The sequence below is a fragment of the Aulonocara sp. 'chitande type north' Nkhata Bay genome, linkage group LG5, assembly GCF_057382095.1.
Source record: "Aulonocara sp. 'chitande type north' Nkhata Bay isolate Kocher_YH1m ecotype deep benthic linkage group LG5, A_spYH_male_GT1.1, whole genome shotgun sequence".
NCBI classification, from domain to species: domain Eukaryota; kingdom Metazoa; phylum Chordata; class Actinopteri; order Cichliformes; family Cichlidae; genus Aulonocara; species Aulonocara sp. 'chitande type north' Nkhata Bay.
Window position 1 is genome coordinate 29,515,722 of NC_141348.1, and position 17,946 is coordinate 29,533,667.

Consider the following 17,946-nt stretch of genomic DNA (forward strand, 5'->3'; position numbering starts at 1 on the left):
TTGCCACCCTGTAAAAACCCGACTGGTCATCATTTCCAGTTTTGACATGTGCTCTGTAAATATACTGACTTGACTCAACCTGTCTAACGTCTGCATGGAGAAACCCATGAAACAGGTTTTGCTTGTTATGGTCATTCATCCTGTCCATGCCAACCGGTTATTACTTCATTATATTTGTCTCCATTTCACAACAGGGAACAAAATCTGCTTTACTCAGTTTGTGCTAAAATATATTATATTCAAAGGTTTATTTGCAGTTCACAAAATATTGAAACAGCCCAGTTTTAAATGGCTCACAACAGTAAGGATGCTGAATACTGTTAGAAAATGTATCGTTATCCATGCATGTCCACCAGAGGAAGCAAGCAATGATACACAGCTCTGTACTGGATTGCTAAACCAGCACACTTGACAGAATTTAACATGTTAAATGCTTGTTAGACACAAACTAGTACCAGCTTAAAAAGCAGATTTGCTGTTTAAAAAAGAATTTGATGTAGAAACACATGCACATGGATTTTATCTTACCTTAATTTTGTTTCATAATTTACCCCCCACCACCTCTTTAATTCACATTTCAATATGAGAGCAAATTATGCATAGATTCAAACTGGGGCCATCCATCACAACTAAAGCACTGCTGTGGCATATGCATTGCCTCATGGTAAGTAAATGTTCTTTGTAAATCCTATAAAAATACATATATTAACATTACCTATAAAAAAATGACAAGAAATGGGTTAAAATGGCTATTGGTTGATAAAAGTGGCTCACATGCCAATGCTGAAAGTAAACAAGGCTTGCACTGCTCACCTAGAAAACAAGAACGTGATACACAGCAAGCAGGCTTCATGGGATATAAGTAAGAGTGCAGAGATTTATAGTTCATAGACATTATCTCCTTATGTTCACATTTAATATGATTCTTGCTGCTCTACTGAGCAGCTGTAGAGCTGGGACCAAATCTTATCACTGAATCGTATCCCTTCACTGAACCAAATTAAGATCTATCTTGCGAGGTAACTGTAACTAACCCTCAGAGCCACTGCTGTCCTTTTGTCTAAGATCTGTGGGAGTTTAGAGGGTTTAGAATATGTTCCTGGACTTTCAGTAAGCTCTTCTTTCTTGTTTGACTAAATCTGTATTATTTCAAAAATGCTAACTATGCCGCACTAATCTTTCGGGTTGCTTGACTCGGGTACAGGTGGAACTGAAAAGTTTATTAACCGAGCTTCTTGTTTCCCCATCACAAATATTTATTAGGATACAATTTAATTACTGATCACTTTGCCTGAAAGCTATATTAATGGAGCTCTGTATTAATGTGAACTAATGATGAAAAATCACCTGTCTCTATTATCCATTTAATAATTTGTCTCCATCATTTAAAGCAGTGCCTCACCACCTCTCACTTTCAGCCAATGTTACTGTATGCATACATAAAAAAAAAGATATTTTACATAAAGTATTCAAAGTATTTACTGAGGTGCATCTGTTAGTATTTGTCAGCTGTGAACTTTAAAAGGTTAAACCTGAACTCGCTGCAAAGCTGTTGGTCCACATTTTTCATCTATAATAATTCATACATTTACAGCTTAGGAGCTCAAGTTATTTCCTCTAATCTGGGAGGAGAGTATTTAGCCACAGTTGAAGACTGAGGGTCACAGGAGGAGGAAAGCACCAACTTGGTTGTAGGACAGGTAGGAAAATACACCTTTTCAGGTAACAGGGGTAAAGTCTGAGCTTCTGTAGGGTAAAAAAACAACAAAAAAACAAACAAACCAAAATGATCTTTCTAATGGACCTCCAGATGATGCTGCTGGATGTCATTTACTTCATCCTGAGAAATTCTTTGCGGGTTATCTTGCCTCCATGCACCAAGCCCATTGATGGCGAGCTGGTGCTCATAACCGGATCAGGCAGTGGCCTGGGCCGTCTCTTTGCTCTGGAATTCACCAAGCAAGGGGCAGAAGTGGTGCTGTGGGACATTAATAGCAATTCCAATGAGCAGACAGCCAAGCTGGTGCATGAGATGGGGGGAAAGGCGTACACCTACGCAGTGGACTTAACCAGCCGGGAAGATGTGTACCGCAACGCAGAGCTTATGAGAAAGGACCTTGGCCGGGACGTTACAATACTAGTGAACAATGCTGGAGTGGTGGCTGGGAAGCGCATCCTAGACTGTCCTGATGAGCTGATTGAGAGGACTATGAAAGTCAACTGTCATGCTCTGTTCTAGGTGAGAACTCAATGTTTAAAATCAAATGTATAGAAGACATTTCCCCAGTCACATCTGAAGCAATGAAGCTTCTTATTTGAGTGGTTTAACAGTCCAGATTTACTTCATCTTTCCAACTTTCTTGTTAGCTGGATATACTTGTAGATGCCAGTGTATCACAAAATTTTAGATGCTAAGCTTTGGGGCTTATCATAGCTTCTTTTCTTTTCTTTTTTCTAACTTGATTATCCAGAGCAATACTGTGTTTTTTATGAGTATGGTCAAAAGAAAATGTGTTCCTGTCTAAATATGCAACTATCATTGCAAACTACTGATCAGAAATCAATCAAGGTCACTAACCATGCACATCCAGAAGATAAATGCTGAAAGTTAATCAGCTGTGAAAATGCCAAACGCTGGAACAAAAGGCAGAATGGTTTAGCAGCACATCACAGACAATACGCATTACACAATCAAATCATAGCACATCTTTGGCCAGTAACTTTTACCGACTAAGAATCAGAGAGCTGGAATTCTTTCTTTTGGATTTCATACTGGATAATCTTTTTACAGTCGGCTGTACACAGAGCATGTTATTGAGGGACACTTGAAATGTAAAATTGCTTTGCGTCAAGAGCATTATCCCATTCACCCTATGGACTAGCAACTTTGACTACAATCCTCTTATTAACAAGGTGCTTGTGCAACGTAAGCTACACATAATAACCTACACATCGAACAGTATTTAAGTCACATTTAACAACACTGCACAGTTTGTTGCCTCATTCCATTTTGCTGCTATGACAATGCATGTTTGTCTGGTTGTTCCTATGTGTGGGCCTCAGACAGTGAAGGCTTTCCTCCCCCAAATGAAGGCCCTGAATCACGGACACATCGTGACCATTGCCAGCGTCCTCTGTCTCTTCAGCACAGCTTGTGTGGAGATGAGCCAATGCAGGAGAAATACCGCTACAATAAGTCTATATGAGAATATAACTAATAAGAATATGGCAGCTTTATTATTGTGTTTTACACTGTTCTCTCACAAAGTCCCAAAATCAAGTAACACATTAAAATGCATATAACGGCACTGGCAGTCAAAGCAGGGCTGGCAAATCACAAATAATGAATATTCAGCATCTTTAAAAGCAGCGTGAATAAGCTCTGATGGATAGATTTTCTTTGTGGTAGGATTACTGTGCCAGCAAGTTTGCTGCAGTGGGCTTCCATGAGTCTCTGGCCCACGAGCTGCTGTCTGAGGAGGTAGAAGGAGTGAAGACAACCCTTGTGTGTCCCTACATCGTGGACACGGGCATGTTTGAAGGCTGCAAGATAAGGTATGCCAACATAATAATCATATACAGTTAAGGTCCAAAAACTATGGTGAGTGAAACAATTTTCATAAATTTGGCTCTCTTTCATGAAACAGTGACGATGTGACAAGAGTGCAGACTCAACCTTAAATCAAGGCATTTAACTAAAACATTGCATTAACTGTTGAGGAATTACTGCCATTTTTATCCAGAGTCCCCTATTTTCTGTTAATTGGAAATATCACTGAAGACAACAAGGCTATTTTTCTGTAATTCTTTATTTCTTTTCCTTTTTTCCCATTAATTAGATGGTAAAAGGTCTAGCGTTGACTCTCGAGGTAGTATTTTGAATCTAGAAGCTATATATGTGAACAAGTAAAAGAGAAATTAAAAACAAAACAAAAATCCATCACAGGCCAACTCAACAGTTTGGTACACTCAGGAACATTAAAATAAGATAAAACACACACAGGTTTATTTTTTAGGTTTATCTCTATCCATCTATGTAGAAGACTACAGCAAAGAGAAAATATAGAGTTCCCTAGAAAGTATGAACAATTCATCACCCTCAGCAAGAGCTAAATTTTGATCTAATTATTAGTTACTGTTAATCTCAAAGCATGTCTGTGTACTGTCTTCATCCACTCACCCCCAACCGGCCGCGGCACTCGCTGATCCTGGTTCTGCTGGAGGTTTCTTCCTGTTAAAAGGGAGTTTTTACTTCCCATTGTTGCCAAAGCGCTTGCTCATAGGAGACCATATGATTGTTGGGGTTTTCCCTGTTTTCTTTGTATTACTGTAAGGTCTTTACCTTAGAATATAAAAGTAAAGGGTGTTGTGATTTGGTGCTATATAAATAAAACGGGACTCATTTGAACTGAAAATTGAATTGAACTGAGAATTTAATTGGTTATTAAAAATTAAAGGTCTGTATTTCAGTTGTAGCTTGCCATGTGAAAAATTATGAAAACTGTGTCACTGACAATCCTAACATGTTTACTCCTAACTCTAAATTTATTTTGAGTGTCATAGTTTAGACACAAACAAGGAGAGTTTAGTCTGTAGACCTGAATATACCTCACTCACATACACATACAGACTGATCATTCTTTGAGGGTCCATCATACAGGAAGTGCAGAATTATTAGGCAAATGAGTATTTTGTCCACATCATCCTCTTCATGCATGTTGTCTTACTCCAAGCTGTATAGGCTCGAAAGCCTACTACCAATTAAGCATATTAGGTGATGTGCATCTCTGTAATGAGAAGGGGTGTGGTCTAATGACATCAACACCCTATATCAGGTGTGCATAATTATTAGGCAACGTCCTTTCTTTTGGCAAAATGGGTCAAAAGAAGGACTTGACAGGCTCAGAAAAGTCAAAAATAGTGAGATATCTTGCAGAGGGATGCAGCAGTCTCAAAATTGCAAAGCTTCTGAAGCGTGATCATCGAACAATCAAGCGTTTCATTCAAAATAGTCAACAGGGTCGCAAGAAGCGTGTGGAAAAACCAAGGCGCAAAATAACTGCCCATGAACTGAGAAAAGTCAAGCGTGCAGCTGCCAAGATGCCACTTGCCACCAGTTTGGCCATATTTCAGAGCTGCAACATCACTGGAGTGCCCAAAAGCACAAGGTGTGCAATACTCAGAGACATGGCCAAGGTAAGAAAGGCTGAAAGACGACCACCACTGAACAAGACACACAAGCTGAAACGTCAAGACTGGGCCAAGAAATATCTCAAGACTGGTTTTTCTAAGGTTTTATGGACTGATGAAATGAGAGTGAGTCTTGATGGGCCAGATGGATGGGCCTGTGGCTGGATTGGTAAAGGGCAGAGAGCTCCAGTCCGACTCAGACTCCAGCAAGGTGGAGGTGGAGTACTGGTTTGGGCTGGTATCATCAAAGATGAGCTTGTGGGGCCTTTTCGGGTTGAGGATGGAGTCAAGCTCACTCCCAGTCCTACTGCCAGTTCCTGGAAGACACCTTCTTCAAGCAGTGGTACAGGAAGAAGTCTGCATCCTTCAAGAAAAACATGATTTTCATGCAGGACAATGCTCCATCACACGCGTCCAAGTACTCCACAGCGTGGCTGGCAAGAAAGGGTATAACAGAAGAAAAACTAATGACATGGCCTCCTTGTTCACCTGATCTGAACCCCATTGAGAACCTGTGGTCCATCATCAAATGTGAGATTTACAAGGAGGGAAAACGGTACACCTCTCTGAACAGTGTCTGGGAGGCTGTGGTTGCTGCTGCACGCAATGTTGATGGTGAACAGATCAAAACACTGACAGAATCCATGGATGGCAGGCTTTTGAGTGTCCTTGCAAAGAAAGGTGGCTATATTGGTCACTGATTTGTTTTTGTTTTGTTTTTAAATGTCAGAAATGTATATTTGTGAATGTGGAGATGTTATATTGGTTTCACTGGTAAAAATAAATAATTGAAATGGGTATATATTTGTTTTTTGTTAAGTTGTCTAATAATTATGCACAGTAATAGTCACCTGCACACACAGATATCCCCCTAAAATAGCTAAAACTAAAAACAAACTAAAAACTACTTCCAAAAACATTCAGCTTTGATATTAATGAGTTTTTTGGGTTCATTGAGAACATGGTTGTTGTTCAATAATAAAATTATTCCTCAAAAATACAACTTGCCTAATAATTCTGCACTCCCTGTAGAAGGCTAAATCCAATTTTGCTCTTAAACGGACAAAAAAATGTCCTCAAATACTCAATGACACAACCTATGTATGAGTCTATTGCTAATGTTTCATGTTGCTTGATATTTTAAATGTTCCTTGATGTTAGGGAGGAAGTGGAACTGCTCCTGCCCCCTCTGGAGCCCCAGTATTGTGTTGAGCAGGCTATGAACGCTATCCTGGTAAACCAGCCATTAGTGTGTATCCCTCGCCTCACCTACCTGCCTGTTCTTTTCAGAGCGTGAGTCTCACAACCTTCACATTTTCCAGATACTAAATAAAGATGAATGCTTTTCGAAAATGTCCTTTTCTATCCATTTTCAACAGCTGATTACGGTATTTAAGCTTCTACTGTCTTTGTTCTTTTTCAGGTTGTTGCCATGGGAATCTAACGTGACCACTTATCGCTTCATGGGTTCTGACAAGTGCATGTACCCCTTTATTGAAACCACGAAAAAACAAGTGACAAATGGCTCTGTTGCAGTCGCCTAGTCATACATTTTTACACAAAGAAACAACTTTAGGAGTACAAATGTTAACAATACCTTCAAAGGTATTTCAAAGGGTCCACAATACATCAGACAGGACAAAAAAAAAGAAAGAAAAAAATGTGGGTTTTGTGAACAACAGGCCAAATTGTCCATCTGCAGCCATGAGTCAGTCAAATGGATATAATAAAACAGACTTTACATTTTCAGGCTGATCATTTGGAAGTCTGTACTGGATGACAACTCAGCCAAGTAGTCATCAGCCTCCAAGAAGATTTCAATAATGCTCATATGAAATGTAAAGTGCCCTTGAAATGTTTTCACCATAAATCTGTGAAATGCCCAAACAGTGATTAAATCCTACACTGATCCAAATGGGAAAGCTTCTTTAATAGCTGTTATGCAATCCTCTATACTCTGTTATATTCACATATAATAAAATGACCTAAAACAACACCTACAAATGCTGTTAGAACACAGCAAGCGACGCGTCTGGTGCATTGTTTTCCTGTAAAGATCATAAACTGTAAGCAAGAAAAAGTAAGTAACACTGCAAAAGGGGAATTTTATTAATCTTTCTCTATGTAGACCAAGAATAATAACTTTAATAATAATGTGTCTAGTATTTATGACGTATGACTTACATATAAAAATATGTAATCAGAATCAGAATCAGAATTGTCAGAATAAGAACTGTCCCTTCTAGAAAAAAGATGCTTAGCTCCACTGACTGAATGCTAATATGGACTTTTGAGTGGAAAATTCTGGACAAACTGCACTTGCAGATCATGCATGTATGAGTGCACGTGTAGTTTACGTAGCAGAAGAAGGCTAAAAAGTATTGCTAATCTCACAAGACAGAAGTGACACTTCTGTCTTGTGAGATTAGCAATACTAATCACAGTCACTGGACAAACATTCTCTAATTTTATGCAAGTGAACGAGTATGACTAACGATGAAACATTTCCTGCAGCACAATGTGGTGTTGTAAATGTCTCTGGTCATAATTCCCAGAATGAGCTCTTGTTTGTGCACTCAAGGAAGAACAACTGAAAAGTCTTGGATGAGAAGATTCAGATCATACACGTTTGTTTTTATGAAGCAAATATTTGGTTATAACGCAACAAACGATTGCGTACGATACTGTAAAACTAACCCTGAATTCAATTAGCAGAATCAATATTTATTCAGATATAGATTTACTGTAATGATACCTTCAACCACTGAATGGGACATTAAAGGTGCAATAAAAGCAATTTTAAGTATTTTCTATAAAAATGTTAGCAAGCTATAGCCATGTTTATTGTAACCTCAGTTTCCTGCTCATAGTGTCTTAGTCTTCTGTTGTCGTAGCCCATCTGCTTCAGTGCTCCATGTGCTGTGTATTCAGAGGTGTCTTTGACGCATGCAGAGCGATCCAGCGTTTTCAATGGAGCAAATGTTTCATCAGTCATCCAAGTGACTTCTTCAGTCTCAGCAGCGTACAGGTTGCCGAGAACTTATTTGCACAAGCTTAGTTTCTTGATTTGCATATTAACAATCATGAAACTAAGCCCATGGCTCATTGTTATGCAATGGTGCTAGTTTTGGTCATTATGCAAATGCACTGTTTATAAGGTTTGGGAAACCTGCAGTCAGCTGGGACTCAAGATGTCATTTGGATGAGTGATTAAACGCTCCTCTGACTGAAAACGCTCTGTTGTCATGAACAGAATCAACTTTCAGGCACTATGTTCAGACGTGATCATCTGCATGTGGTTATTTGAGTTACTTCCGCTGGCCTATCAGCTCCGAGAAGTCTGGCCATTTTCACCTGACCTCTGGTATCAAAAAGGCTTTTTCACCCAGAAAACTGCCCCTTACTGGATATTTTCTCTTTTTCAGTAAACAACTTGCTACGAAATAGTTATTTGCTGCAGATGATGTTGACAGTATCATAAACAGTTGAATATTGAGTCAATTTTATGTTCTACCTAAATAAACTGTCCAATCAGGGCATATTAGACAATATATACCCCCTTGATACCAGTTTATGAAATGTTCACTCCGTGCGTGCTTGCTGCAGGGGCTTTATTTACATTTTTTTAAACATCAAAAAAAATGAATCACCAAAATATGCAATCTGCCCAGAGATTCACAAGATTTAGCATATGTGAAGGATATTAAAGAGTTAGTATATCTGTAACAACTCTTAAATTGGCCAACATCAGTGCAAAATCATAATCGAGCACACCTCTATACATTACAAAGAAAGAGACAAAATGGCAAATCTTAGTTTTGTGCATGTAAGCACATTTAATTACCATGGGGAGCAGAAAGAGTAGGGAGAGTTTGACATAAGGGAGGAAAAGGGATTTTCAAGGAAACTGGTGCAACAGGGAAACATCCCTGCCACACACAGATTCGACAAGATCACATTACAACACGCTACATTTAGTCACAGATTCTTCCCAGCCCTACATGGTAATGTTGATAACACTTCACTTGTGGTTGTTGATATAAAGCACTCTAGGAAAATCAGAGGTTCGCCAGCTGCACCCTAGACAAAGATCTAAACCATATTGAGAATATTCTTTAATGAACTACCTCTGCAGGGGACAAAACGTAAAACACTTAAAAACAAGAGTTAGCAGTTCTCACAAAGAGTAAACAAGTTCTATGCAAAATAAAGAGTTCACAGTAAATCACTTCTTCCTTTTTCTCCTCCCCTTATCAAGCACCCCTCCTCCCAATTGATTGGCTAGGATGCAGCTACTTTTTTTTCCCTACAAAGCAACAGAAAAATAATGTGTACAATTAAACAACATCAAGGAGGATAGTCTATTTTTCCTATTAATCTTGTTTAACTGTGAACATTTTGTAACGGTGAATATGAACAGTGATGGTTTAGAGTCTACAGAGTCCAAAGTTTCCTGTAGCCTTCTAAATCTGACTAAGAACACAGTGTCTGAGTTTTCTCTAGTGCTTTTACAACCAAACCTCATAATCTAAACAGTGCCATCCAGGGTCTGTGCCAATGTGCTTGAGTTAGCCTGTTTGATGTGCAAGTCCCCTTCAATTTCTTGTTTGCCACACCTGCGGAAAATAAAAAATTATTAACTTAGCTGAGCTCTCACATAACACTCTTTTTTTTGTCTCCATACACAAGTGTTTATTGAAGTGGAATATATTCACTTCATTTTTAAAAATAACATGGAAGAATTTACATGTGACAATTCTGTTGTGTTTACAGAGCCCCGCATCATTTAACATCTAACAAGATGTGGCGTTTACTTCTTTCTACACCCCTTATAAGCTCAGTAACACAATAAAAGACAGAAACCTCTTTGTGACTTGCATTTGCTGCACAACTAGCAGTTGCGGCACCACTTTCGATCAGAGGGTATCGGCACAGGTTGCCTGATGAGAGGCAACCTGTCTCCAAAAATTTGTGGTGTGATTTTGACTGTGGTCACTCTCAGAGAGATGTATTATTTGTTATTTGTCACCAAAGCCTAATTTAAAAACATAGAAAGATTGCTAACATGTTGCAATCAGAGTCAGTCTGCACCGACTGGACTTAACTACTTGCCAGTTGGTGTATTCTGGTTATACTCTGATCTAAAAGCAAAGTTGCTGAGCGTCTATGTAAGTTTGCATTTAAATCCCCATCCAAGTTATTTCTGCATTTCTATTTCAAATTTATAAGGTTCGGGCTGAATATAGACAGTTAATGTCAATTTCTATGCATGTATAAAGGGATAGAGTTGCAAACATTTTCCATTTTCACCAATTTATCACAGTTAATATTGTATTATCACAGACAGATTGCACGTAATTGCCAGCTTGACCCTGTTCAACTGAAAACTGATCGCAGACTGACTCCATACTCACACACCAAAATTGCTTTGAAGACCGCAGCTGACTAACAAGTGGCTCAAACCTGGTCCTGGGTTTCAAACCAATCATTTCCAAGGTAACAAGGTCACAAGTTCATCACACATAATCTTTAGTTGCATCTCCAACCACTGTTTAGTGTCACTATTAGAATAAAAAAAGCATCAGACGTCCAGATTTTCTTCTTCTTTTTTTTTGAACCATCCCACACACACTCTTCCTCCTTGAACAATCTAAATACACGAACCCCAAGGATGTATTCTCGTGCCATCTCAAACTTCAACCTCACATCATCTACAATGCAACTCAACTTAATCAGAGAATCAGGTGTGTTATATTGTTAGTCCAATATGTAGATATAGGTAAAGTTCCCTTCTCTATAACACTACACCACCAAAACCTCTTTTCACTCTCATTTTTACTTTTCAGATCTAACAGACATCTATGCAAACTGACATCACTGTATGTGATTCATCAGATTTTGGACAGCTGCATTTGTCTGAAGGTTTTATTTAACTCTTTCCTGACTGGAACAAGAGAAAATGAGGTTTTTAAAGACGTAACAGCAATGAAAATGTAAATGTTTTACAAGTTGAAAGGCAGTGTTTCTCATAGCTTACCCAGAAACTGGTCCATTTCCTGTCCTTTCGTTTGACTGCTGGTCCAACTCTGAGAGCAACTTCAATATGTTCAGTGCAGCCTAAAAAAATAAGCAACAGTATGCGTTATCTGAGCTGTAACCTGAAAAGTATGAGTCTTGGAAGTCTTACTGTCTTGGAAGAAGCAACAAAAAGGAATGGGAGTGCATGAAGCAGCTGGCTTATACAGCCCCTATTTTGGAAACGGCTGGCCTAAAGCCTTTGTAATGTGTCATCATGACATTAACAGCAATCGTGTGCCTTTTGGTCACACTTGCACGACTCCACACAAGATTTATTCCAAATCCTCTTCATGGAAAGTTGCTGGGATAAAGTTAGGAATTATTAAACGTGTTTTTCTGTTAGTAGCAAGGGCTCGGGACTTGCACACTGAGAAAGAAACCCGTATTACCTTTGAAAGCTCCCTCTTCCACTCACGAAATAAATATTTAACAAACGATTATTATACATCAACAGCTGACTATACCCCCCATCACTGAAAATATATTTCCCTGATCACTATTGTGGCTCACTCACAAAGGGCGTCAATGAGTGTTAAATCTGTAGTTTCTGAAATAAATACTCACCATATCATGACAGGATTCTACATCTTTCCCAATCCCATGACTGATGAGCGGTGGCTGGGAGGAGCAGTTAATCAGTGACACAAACTCATTCTTATTGTTTTTGGGAAAATCCTTGTATTCCACCTGCAAGCAGATGATACATTTTAAATTATTTATACTAATTTGTACCATAAAAAACAATTTATACAATTCAAACTGAATAATTAAGCTCATGAAAGTCAAACCCATTGTTTACCTGTAGACCCTGCACAGATGCCAGATAGCCGAGCTGTTCCGAGGGCCTGGTTAGGGGGCCGTGGGGCAGTTGATTCATGTTATTTTTAGTCTTCAGGATAGTCTCTGCAGTCAGTGATGTCCCAGCATAAAGCAGCTCGTTGGCAATCATGGCAGTGATCGTGGTCTTGCCTGGGTTGGGTATACTTCGACTGTAGTCCTTGGCCTGGGATCCTTGGCAGGCCCCAACTGCTTGTGCCACCTCAGGCATCATGGGCAGGATCCCTGCAGGCAGCTGCTGGTGGCTCAGGTAAGGCAGGCGGAAGTCCTCCTCCTTGGAACCTTTTGAACAAAAGGCTCCAAGGTTAATGATTTTCTTCATGATTGTTAATAGTTTTTTATTTTCCCATCAAGTCTTACCCAGTGTCCCCTCCTCTACAGAACCAGGTTCGTAGAAGGTCACTTTGCGCCCATCACCTGGCTTTTTCACTGGGGTCTAAATATAACAACAATTTTACTATATAAATATAATATAAACATTGGCCACCTAACTTATTTATGAGACTTTCCTGAGAAGGTCTAAGCAGTACCTTTTCATCAGTTTTGAGTGCCGGTTTTGGGGGTTGAGGCTGAGGCACTTTATACCCCAAGAGCTCCAGCATTTTCTCTGCTGCGTTCCTCTTGGCCACCTTCTTGCTGGGTCCCATTCCCTCTGCAGACTGCCCACACACAGTAACCTGGACCAGAATAAACAGATGGAAAAGATGAACGAAATGAGAAATTAACAAGCGGAGACAGAGGAAAGCAGAGACAGATGTTGCATAAGTGCTGCTGCCAGCATGCCTCGGCTGCAGCTGACTCACCTGCATGACAAACTCCCTGCGCCGTGGCAGCCCTCTCTCTGTCACCATGCTATACTCCGGCTCCTTCTCCTTCTTGGCCTGCTGGATCTGAGCCAAGCGGCTGATGGGATTCATTCCCTGTCCATATTCTGGACTGGTCTGCAGCTGTTGGCACGACAGGTTAATGATTGCTTAAGGAAGCCGTTAGGTGTGTAATCACTATCCCAACTCTAGTATAAAACTTGCACTACCTTGATGATAGATTTGGTTTTCTTTTTGATGCGGGGCTGCGTCTTTTCTACACTGGGTATATGGGGTAGTCTCTTCAACTCTCCCAGCACAGCTGCTGCTGCTAGCTTCTTTGCAATCTTTTTACTTTTTCCCTCGCCCTCTCCTGTGAACTCGCCAACTGTAACACGCACTACAAAAGTCTTCATGTGTGGAGGGCCCTCTTCTTTTAAAACCTGGAAAGCAAAAGTGGAAACACCTGATGTAGGGGAGCATTTATTCTATTAAACTCAATAGATTATGGGCAGAAGGAACATGCAGTGGAGTACAAATTGGTGAATGACATAAATCCCCCCCTAAATGATAAATAAAATCCATTTAAACCTCAAAGCTGACAGGTAAGTTGCGTTTAAGTGCAATTTCAAAGACTTGACTGATTTCTGATTTGTTCAGGTTCTCCTCCTCGGGCTCTCCATTCACCTGTCAAAAAAGAGGACATGTTTTAAAAAAAACAAAACAAACAACAACGACAAAAAAAACCCAGAAGCAATAAATATCACAGATGCCGAGTGTGGGCTTCTTTCCTCACCACTGGCAACTGTTGCAGTATTGGCTCCTTCTGCAGTACTTTCAAGGCCTTGGCAGCAGCATCGTGTTTGGCTAACTGCCGCGTTCGTCCTTTCCCAAAAAACTGCTGGCCTCCAATAGAAAGCTCCACATGATATATCATTGGTCCCACAGGAGGAAATGGGTAGTAGTACCTGGATGACAATTGAAGTTAAATACAACCCATTTCCCCCCCATTTCCTCAAAAAAAGAGAGAGAGACAATAAGATTTCTGCTCAGATTTCTAAATGATGCAAACTCACTGTTGCATAGAGCGCTGGTAAGGCCCTGGAGCCCGCACATTGTAGTTGAAGTTTGGTGGTCTCATCCCCGTATATGCGTCGATGGGTTTATAGAGAGGCTTTTTACCAAGTTTGATGCATAGTGCACTCAGCTCTGTAATATGCGTCATGCCATCTGCTTTGAGATAAACAAAAAAAACCAAAAATGAATTCACTGCTTCTATTTTACAAGGTGTTAGCAACAATTAGAAAAGAGAATACAATAAAACCAGTGGGAAGAGCGTACCTTGGTGCTTTCCTGTGCTGCGGGGTGTCCTCACAGTGGGTTTAGGGAGTGTAGTCTCAGCGAGGGCTGATGCAGCAGCGGAATGCTGAGCTTTCTTGATACTGGTCCCCTCTGCCTCCCAATGCTGATCTCCCAGCGTGAGCCTCACTGAGAAAATCTAAAATTGATTCTCCATCATTAGCACAAAGTTGCAGCAGAACAGGACAACAGTAATAATAAAATGATGTGAGCAACTCGTACCTTTGAGTGAGCTGGCCCTTGCTCACAAAGCAGCTTATATTCAGGTTGAATCTTGTTAAAACGGGCTAACTCATTCACCAAACACATAGGGGTCTTCTCTTTAGGGTTTGCCATGTTAGATACTGTTTATGGAAAAGAAAGATCCAAAATTCTCTTTATAACTATCTACAGGAACCATCATAAAGTCTCACAATCTCATACACATACTATCTGGCAAAAGCATTCCAGGTTCTAACAAATTTTTTAACAAAACATTGCAATAAAAGGGGTGTGAGATGCATAATGTGATCATAAAAACTAAACAATAAATCCCAAACTAATTAATTTAAATGCCATCACCGATAAGTAAGCTTTCTGACCAAACAAAATCAGAAAACCTACCTGTGGTGCTATTGTAGGGAGTGGCTGACCCTGCGGGGAGAGCGGAGCTCCTGATGGGCTGGCTGGCGCTCTCTGACGGTAGGGTGCCTGAGGCACAAGGGATGCTGTAGCTAGGCTGTGGCTGCAGGGGGGCAGAAGCAGCGGGCATGGGGCTAGCTGGACACTGAAACTGGAGCTGAGACATCCTCGCTGCTATAGCTAAGTTAACAGTAAGATGAGGTCAAGAATATAAATTTACAGTGGGGGAGGACTGCTGATTGAGGTGATCTGAATGTAGGGTCTACCTGGAAAAAGAGGACATAAGTTTTCAAATAATAAATAACTAGAATATAAGAAAATCTTCATTTTGAAAAAATAAAGCAGCATCAAAACCTTCACAAGAGCAGAAATCCTAGAAGTCAAAGATAAAAGGTGTCAATTGCAGGACTGTTAAACAAAGACTTAAACACCTGAACAATTTACTTACAAGTGCAACAAAAACAGATAAGGGAACCAAGAGTAGCACCGTCCAGCAGTCAATCAGCACTGCTGTACACTAAGCTTAAGTCAACCTAATATTATCAGCTACACTAAAAAAGTAAACAGCACTATGTGAATTTACTATTTATTTTTCTGCATTTTGCAGTTGCCAAAAACAAAATGTTCTTTCTAGCACATTCAATCAGTCAGGAATGCAATGAAGAAAGCCTGGCTTTTTTACAAAACAATTTTTCTTTTTATTCAAGATGTAGAAGAATGTGTTTTCTTTTGATTCAAACTAATGTTTCAATACAGTCCACAGATCTCAAATGTAATGGTAGTGCATTCCATAGTTTGAAGCTGCAACTTTGAAAGCACAGTCTCTCTTTTTTTTAGTCTGGCAATAGGTGTCGAGCAGAAAGACTTGAATTATCTGCACGTTATATAAGGACGAAAGAGTTCACGAATGTAAGCAGGCATTTGATAATGCACATCTCTGAAAGTGATCGCCAAGATTAAAAAAGCAGGATCGCACAAGACTATTAATACTTTCCCCATAAAGACATCATTTGAAAACTTTCCCTGTACCATTAATGACAAGTTTTTAATCTCTGTATATATCAATAAAGATGTGATCTTGGGGCCTTAAGAATAGTTTCGGTAGCTGCCCAGGTAGAGACCACCTGCACCGACTTCTGCCAAACACGCACAGTCATTTTGTTCCATAAGTACGCCTGAAATATGACACAAACTGCTCAGTTCAGAAGAGCTTCAATGGTTACTTCCAGTAATAACTAAAATGTAATCAGCAGCCATGCAGTGCTTTGTGGCATCATTAAAGTCATGAAGGATAGATATTTTTGGAACATTGTGAGGTGAAGAAAAAGAAATGTACAATCAGATATCATCTGCATAACAATATGAAACCCATTTAAGGTGGTTTAAGGGTATAAATACATTTCATTGTAAGTAACAGACATTTGACAGCATAGCATGAAAAAAAAAATCACTCTGGTAGTTAAATACAAATTTTGTGTTCATTTGAGCACTACAGACAATTTGCCAATTTAAAGAAAAGCAGGACAGAAACAGTAATATGTGTTGGTCCCAGCACAGGTCACCCAGTTTGTCTATACTGGGGAGATAACTTTATCAATCAGCCTATAAGAACAGTGTTGTGCCCAAAACGGATTAACAGCCTTTGCCAAAAAGCGATTGGCTGTATTTAAACTGCTAAAAATAACTTGTTGGCCTATACTGTGTAAAACATATGTCAAATGTATCCCTCATGAATGATATCAAGTTATCTTGAGCCACAAACAACATTCCTATCACATGGTAGAATCAGTTTATGGCTATTATATATCCATTTTTAACAAGTTAAAAAGTTTCATTGACAAAACAAAAATGGCTTTTTAAGAGTAATCTGGCCAAGAGGACACCAGAAACTTCAAGAAATATAAAAATAGTTATTTAAAGGTATTTTAAATGGCCAAAAAGGACTGGAAACATGGGAAACAAAAACGCATGGAATCACTGGAAATCACTTTTTGTGCCAAAAAGTGATAATCTGCCAAGTGACCAAGGGAACACCGTAGCCATATAGTGCCTATAATAATACAGCACAGTAATGTTTATTAACAGCATTTTCGCTGCCTTGATCTCACAGTAAGGATGCTGCTGATAAAAACTCAAATCACTTTTTGTTCTCATTCAAACCACAGCTGGGAGGGTCCGTGCTGTCAAAGGGGCCCTGGGAGCCTTCACTAACTGTGATAGAGCAGAACCACCATTTACATGCAACGACTGTAACCTGCATCTCATGCTAAGCATGGTTAAATACAAAAATAATACTAATAATAACTAATTTGTTTAAGAAAAAATGTTTACTATTAGCTCGATTTACAACACGAAAAACTGAGGCTAGGTGGTTAGCTGATACAGCCGCTTGCAAACAACCACGATTACTGTCTGGTAGGCTTTCTGGACCTGTATATTCGTCAATGATTTGACTAGCTGTGAGCAGCACAAGCTACTGGCAGATAATTCCTAATTAAAATCAGGCCGCCGGGTGGATGTACAAGCTTTACAGGGGAAACATGCTCGCTAACTAGCATATTCGCTACGAAAGGCAGGGGTGGACATGATAGGACAATCTTTGCAAAAAAACAAGACTCGTTGCTGAACAGGTGCTGAGAACAGCAAGACAACGCCCACAACTCACTGACAACAGCACTTGACATGTGTTTATTAAATTAATACATCAGAAAAAAGGGGAGGAAACATCTTGTGTTTAATTCAAAGCGAGTCTGGGAGCACCCGGTGTCACCGCTAGCTAGCTAACGCCGACAAAGTCTGAGCACAAAGTAAAGCTCACCTCGTCGCTCCTTCTGTGCGGTTTTTAGTTACTCCATATGACACGCTGATTTACGGTCGTTTGCTTTTGTTAATGGCCAGTTTGGAGAATCACAGTGCGTTATTTTGATATCGAAATGCGAGCGGTGAGGAGGTGGACATTGGGAAGACAGGGCAAACACTAAAGAGAATGGCACTATCTCGCTTCACTCTGCAGGAAGTGACATCGACTAGGAGGAAGTACTTCCACGATCTCAAATAT

General features: G+C 39.8%; 2 protein-coding genes across 4 annotated transcripts; one reads left to right on the top strand and one right to left on the bottom strand.

Moving 5' to 3' along the window:
- Positions 1-1,786: 1,786 nt before the first annotated feature.
- rdh20 (retinol dehydrogenase 20) lies at positions 1,787-7,102 on the top strand. The gene is given in 5 exon segments (XM_086292847.1): positions 1,787-2,239; positions 3,064-3,160; positions 3,408-3,555; positions 6,352-6,483; positions 6,614-7,102. Coding segments are annotated over 5 exon segments (951 nt in total). The 3' UTR covers positions 6,735-7,102.
- Positions 7,103-9,002: 1,900 nt separating this feature from the next.
- Positions 9,003-17,907, bottom strand: stau1 (staufen double-stranded RNA binding protein 1). 3 transcript variants are annotated; one of them, XM_086292857.1, is made up of 15 exons: positions 17,707-17,907; positions 14,871-15,150; positions 14,490-14,611; positions 14,250-14,406; positions 13,985-14,141; positions 13,705-13,876; positions 13,500-13,595; positions 13,139-13,351; positions 12,909-13,052; positions 12,636-12,782; positions 12,466-12,541; positions 12,068-12,387; positions 11,833-11,955; positions 11,228-11,307; positions 9,003-9,806 (listed from the first exon to the last, which is right to left on the bottom strand). In XM_086292857.1, exons 2-15 carry the CDS (start codon positions 15,052-15,054, stop codon positions 9,719-9,721), a joined length of 2,079 nt encoding a protein of 692 aa, XP_086148983.1. In that variant the 5' UTR covers positions 15,055-15,150; positions 17,707-17,907; the 3' UTR covers positions 9,003-9,718. The 3 variants fall into 3 exon arrangements, with proteins under 3 accessions (XP_086148983.1, XP_086148984.1, XP_086148981.1); XM_086292858.1 differs by having other exon boundaries at positions 13,985-14,138; positions 14,871-15,154; XM_086292855.1 differs by having other exon boundaries at positions 14,871-15,154.
- Positions 17,908-17,946: the final 39 nt, after the last annotated feature.

Bases quoted from the DNA above. Each gene is read 5' to 3' on its own strand.
- stau1 (XM_086292857.1), bottom strand. From the start codon at position 15,054: ATGTCTCAGCTCCAGTTTCAGTGTCCAGCTAGCCCCATGCCCGCTGCT. The intron at 13,352-13,499 runs GTTTAAATGGAT...TTTGCTTTCCAG, and splicing joins ACTTACCTGTCAGCTTTGAG to GTTTTAAAAGAAGAGGGCCC. The intron at 11,956-12,067 runs GTAAACAATGGG...ATCTGCTTGCAG, and splicing joins CATCTGTGCAGGGTCTACAG to GTGGAATACAAGGATTTTCC.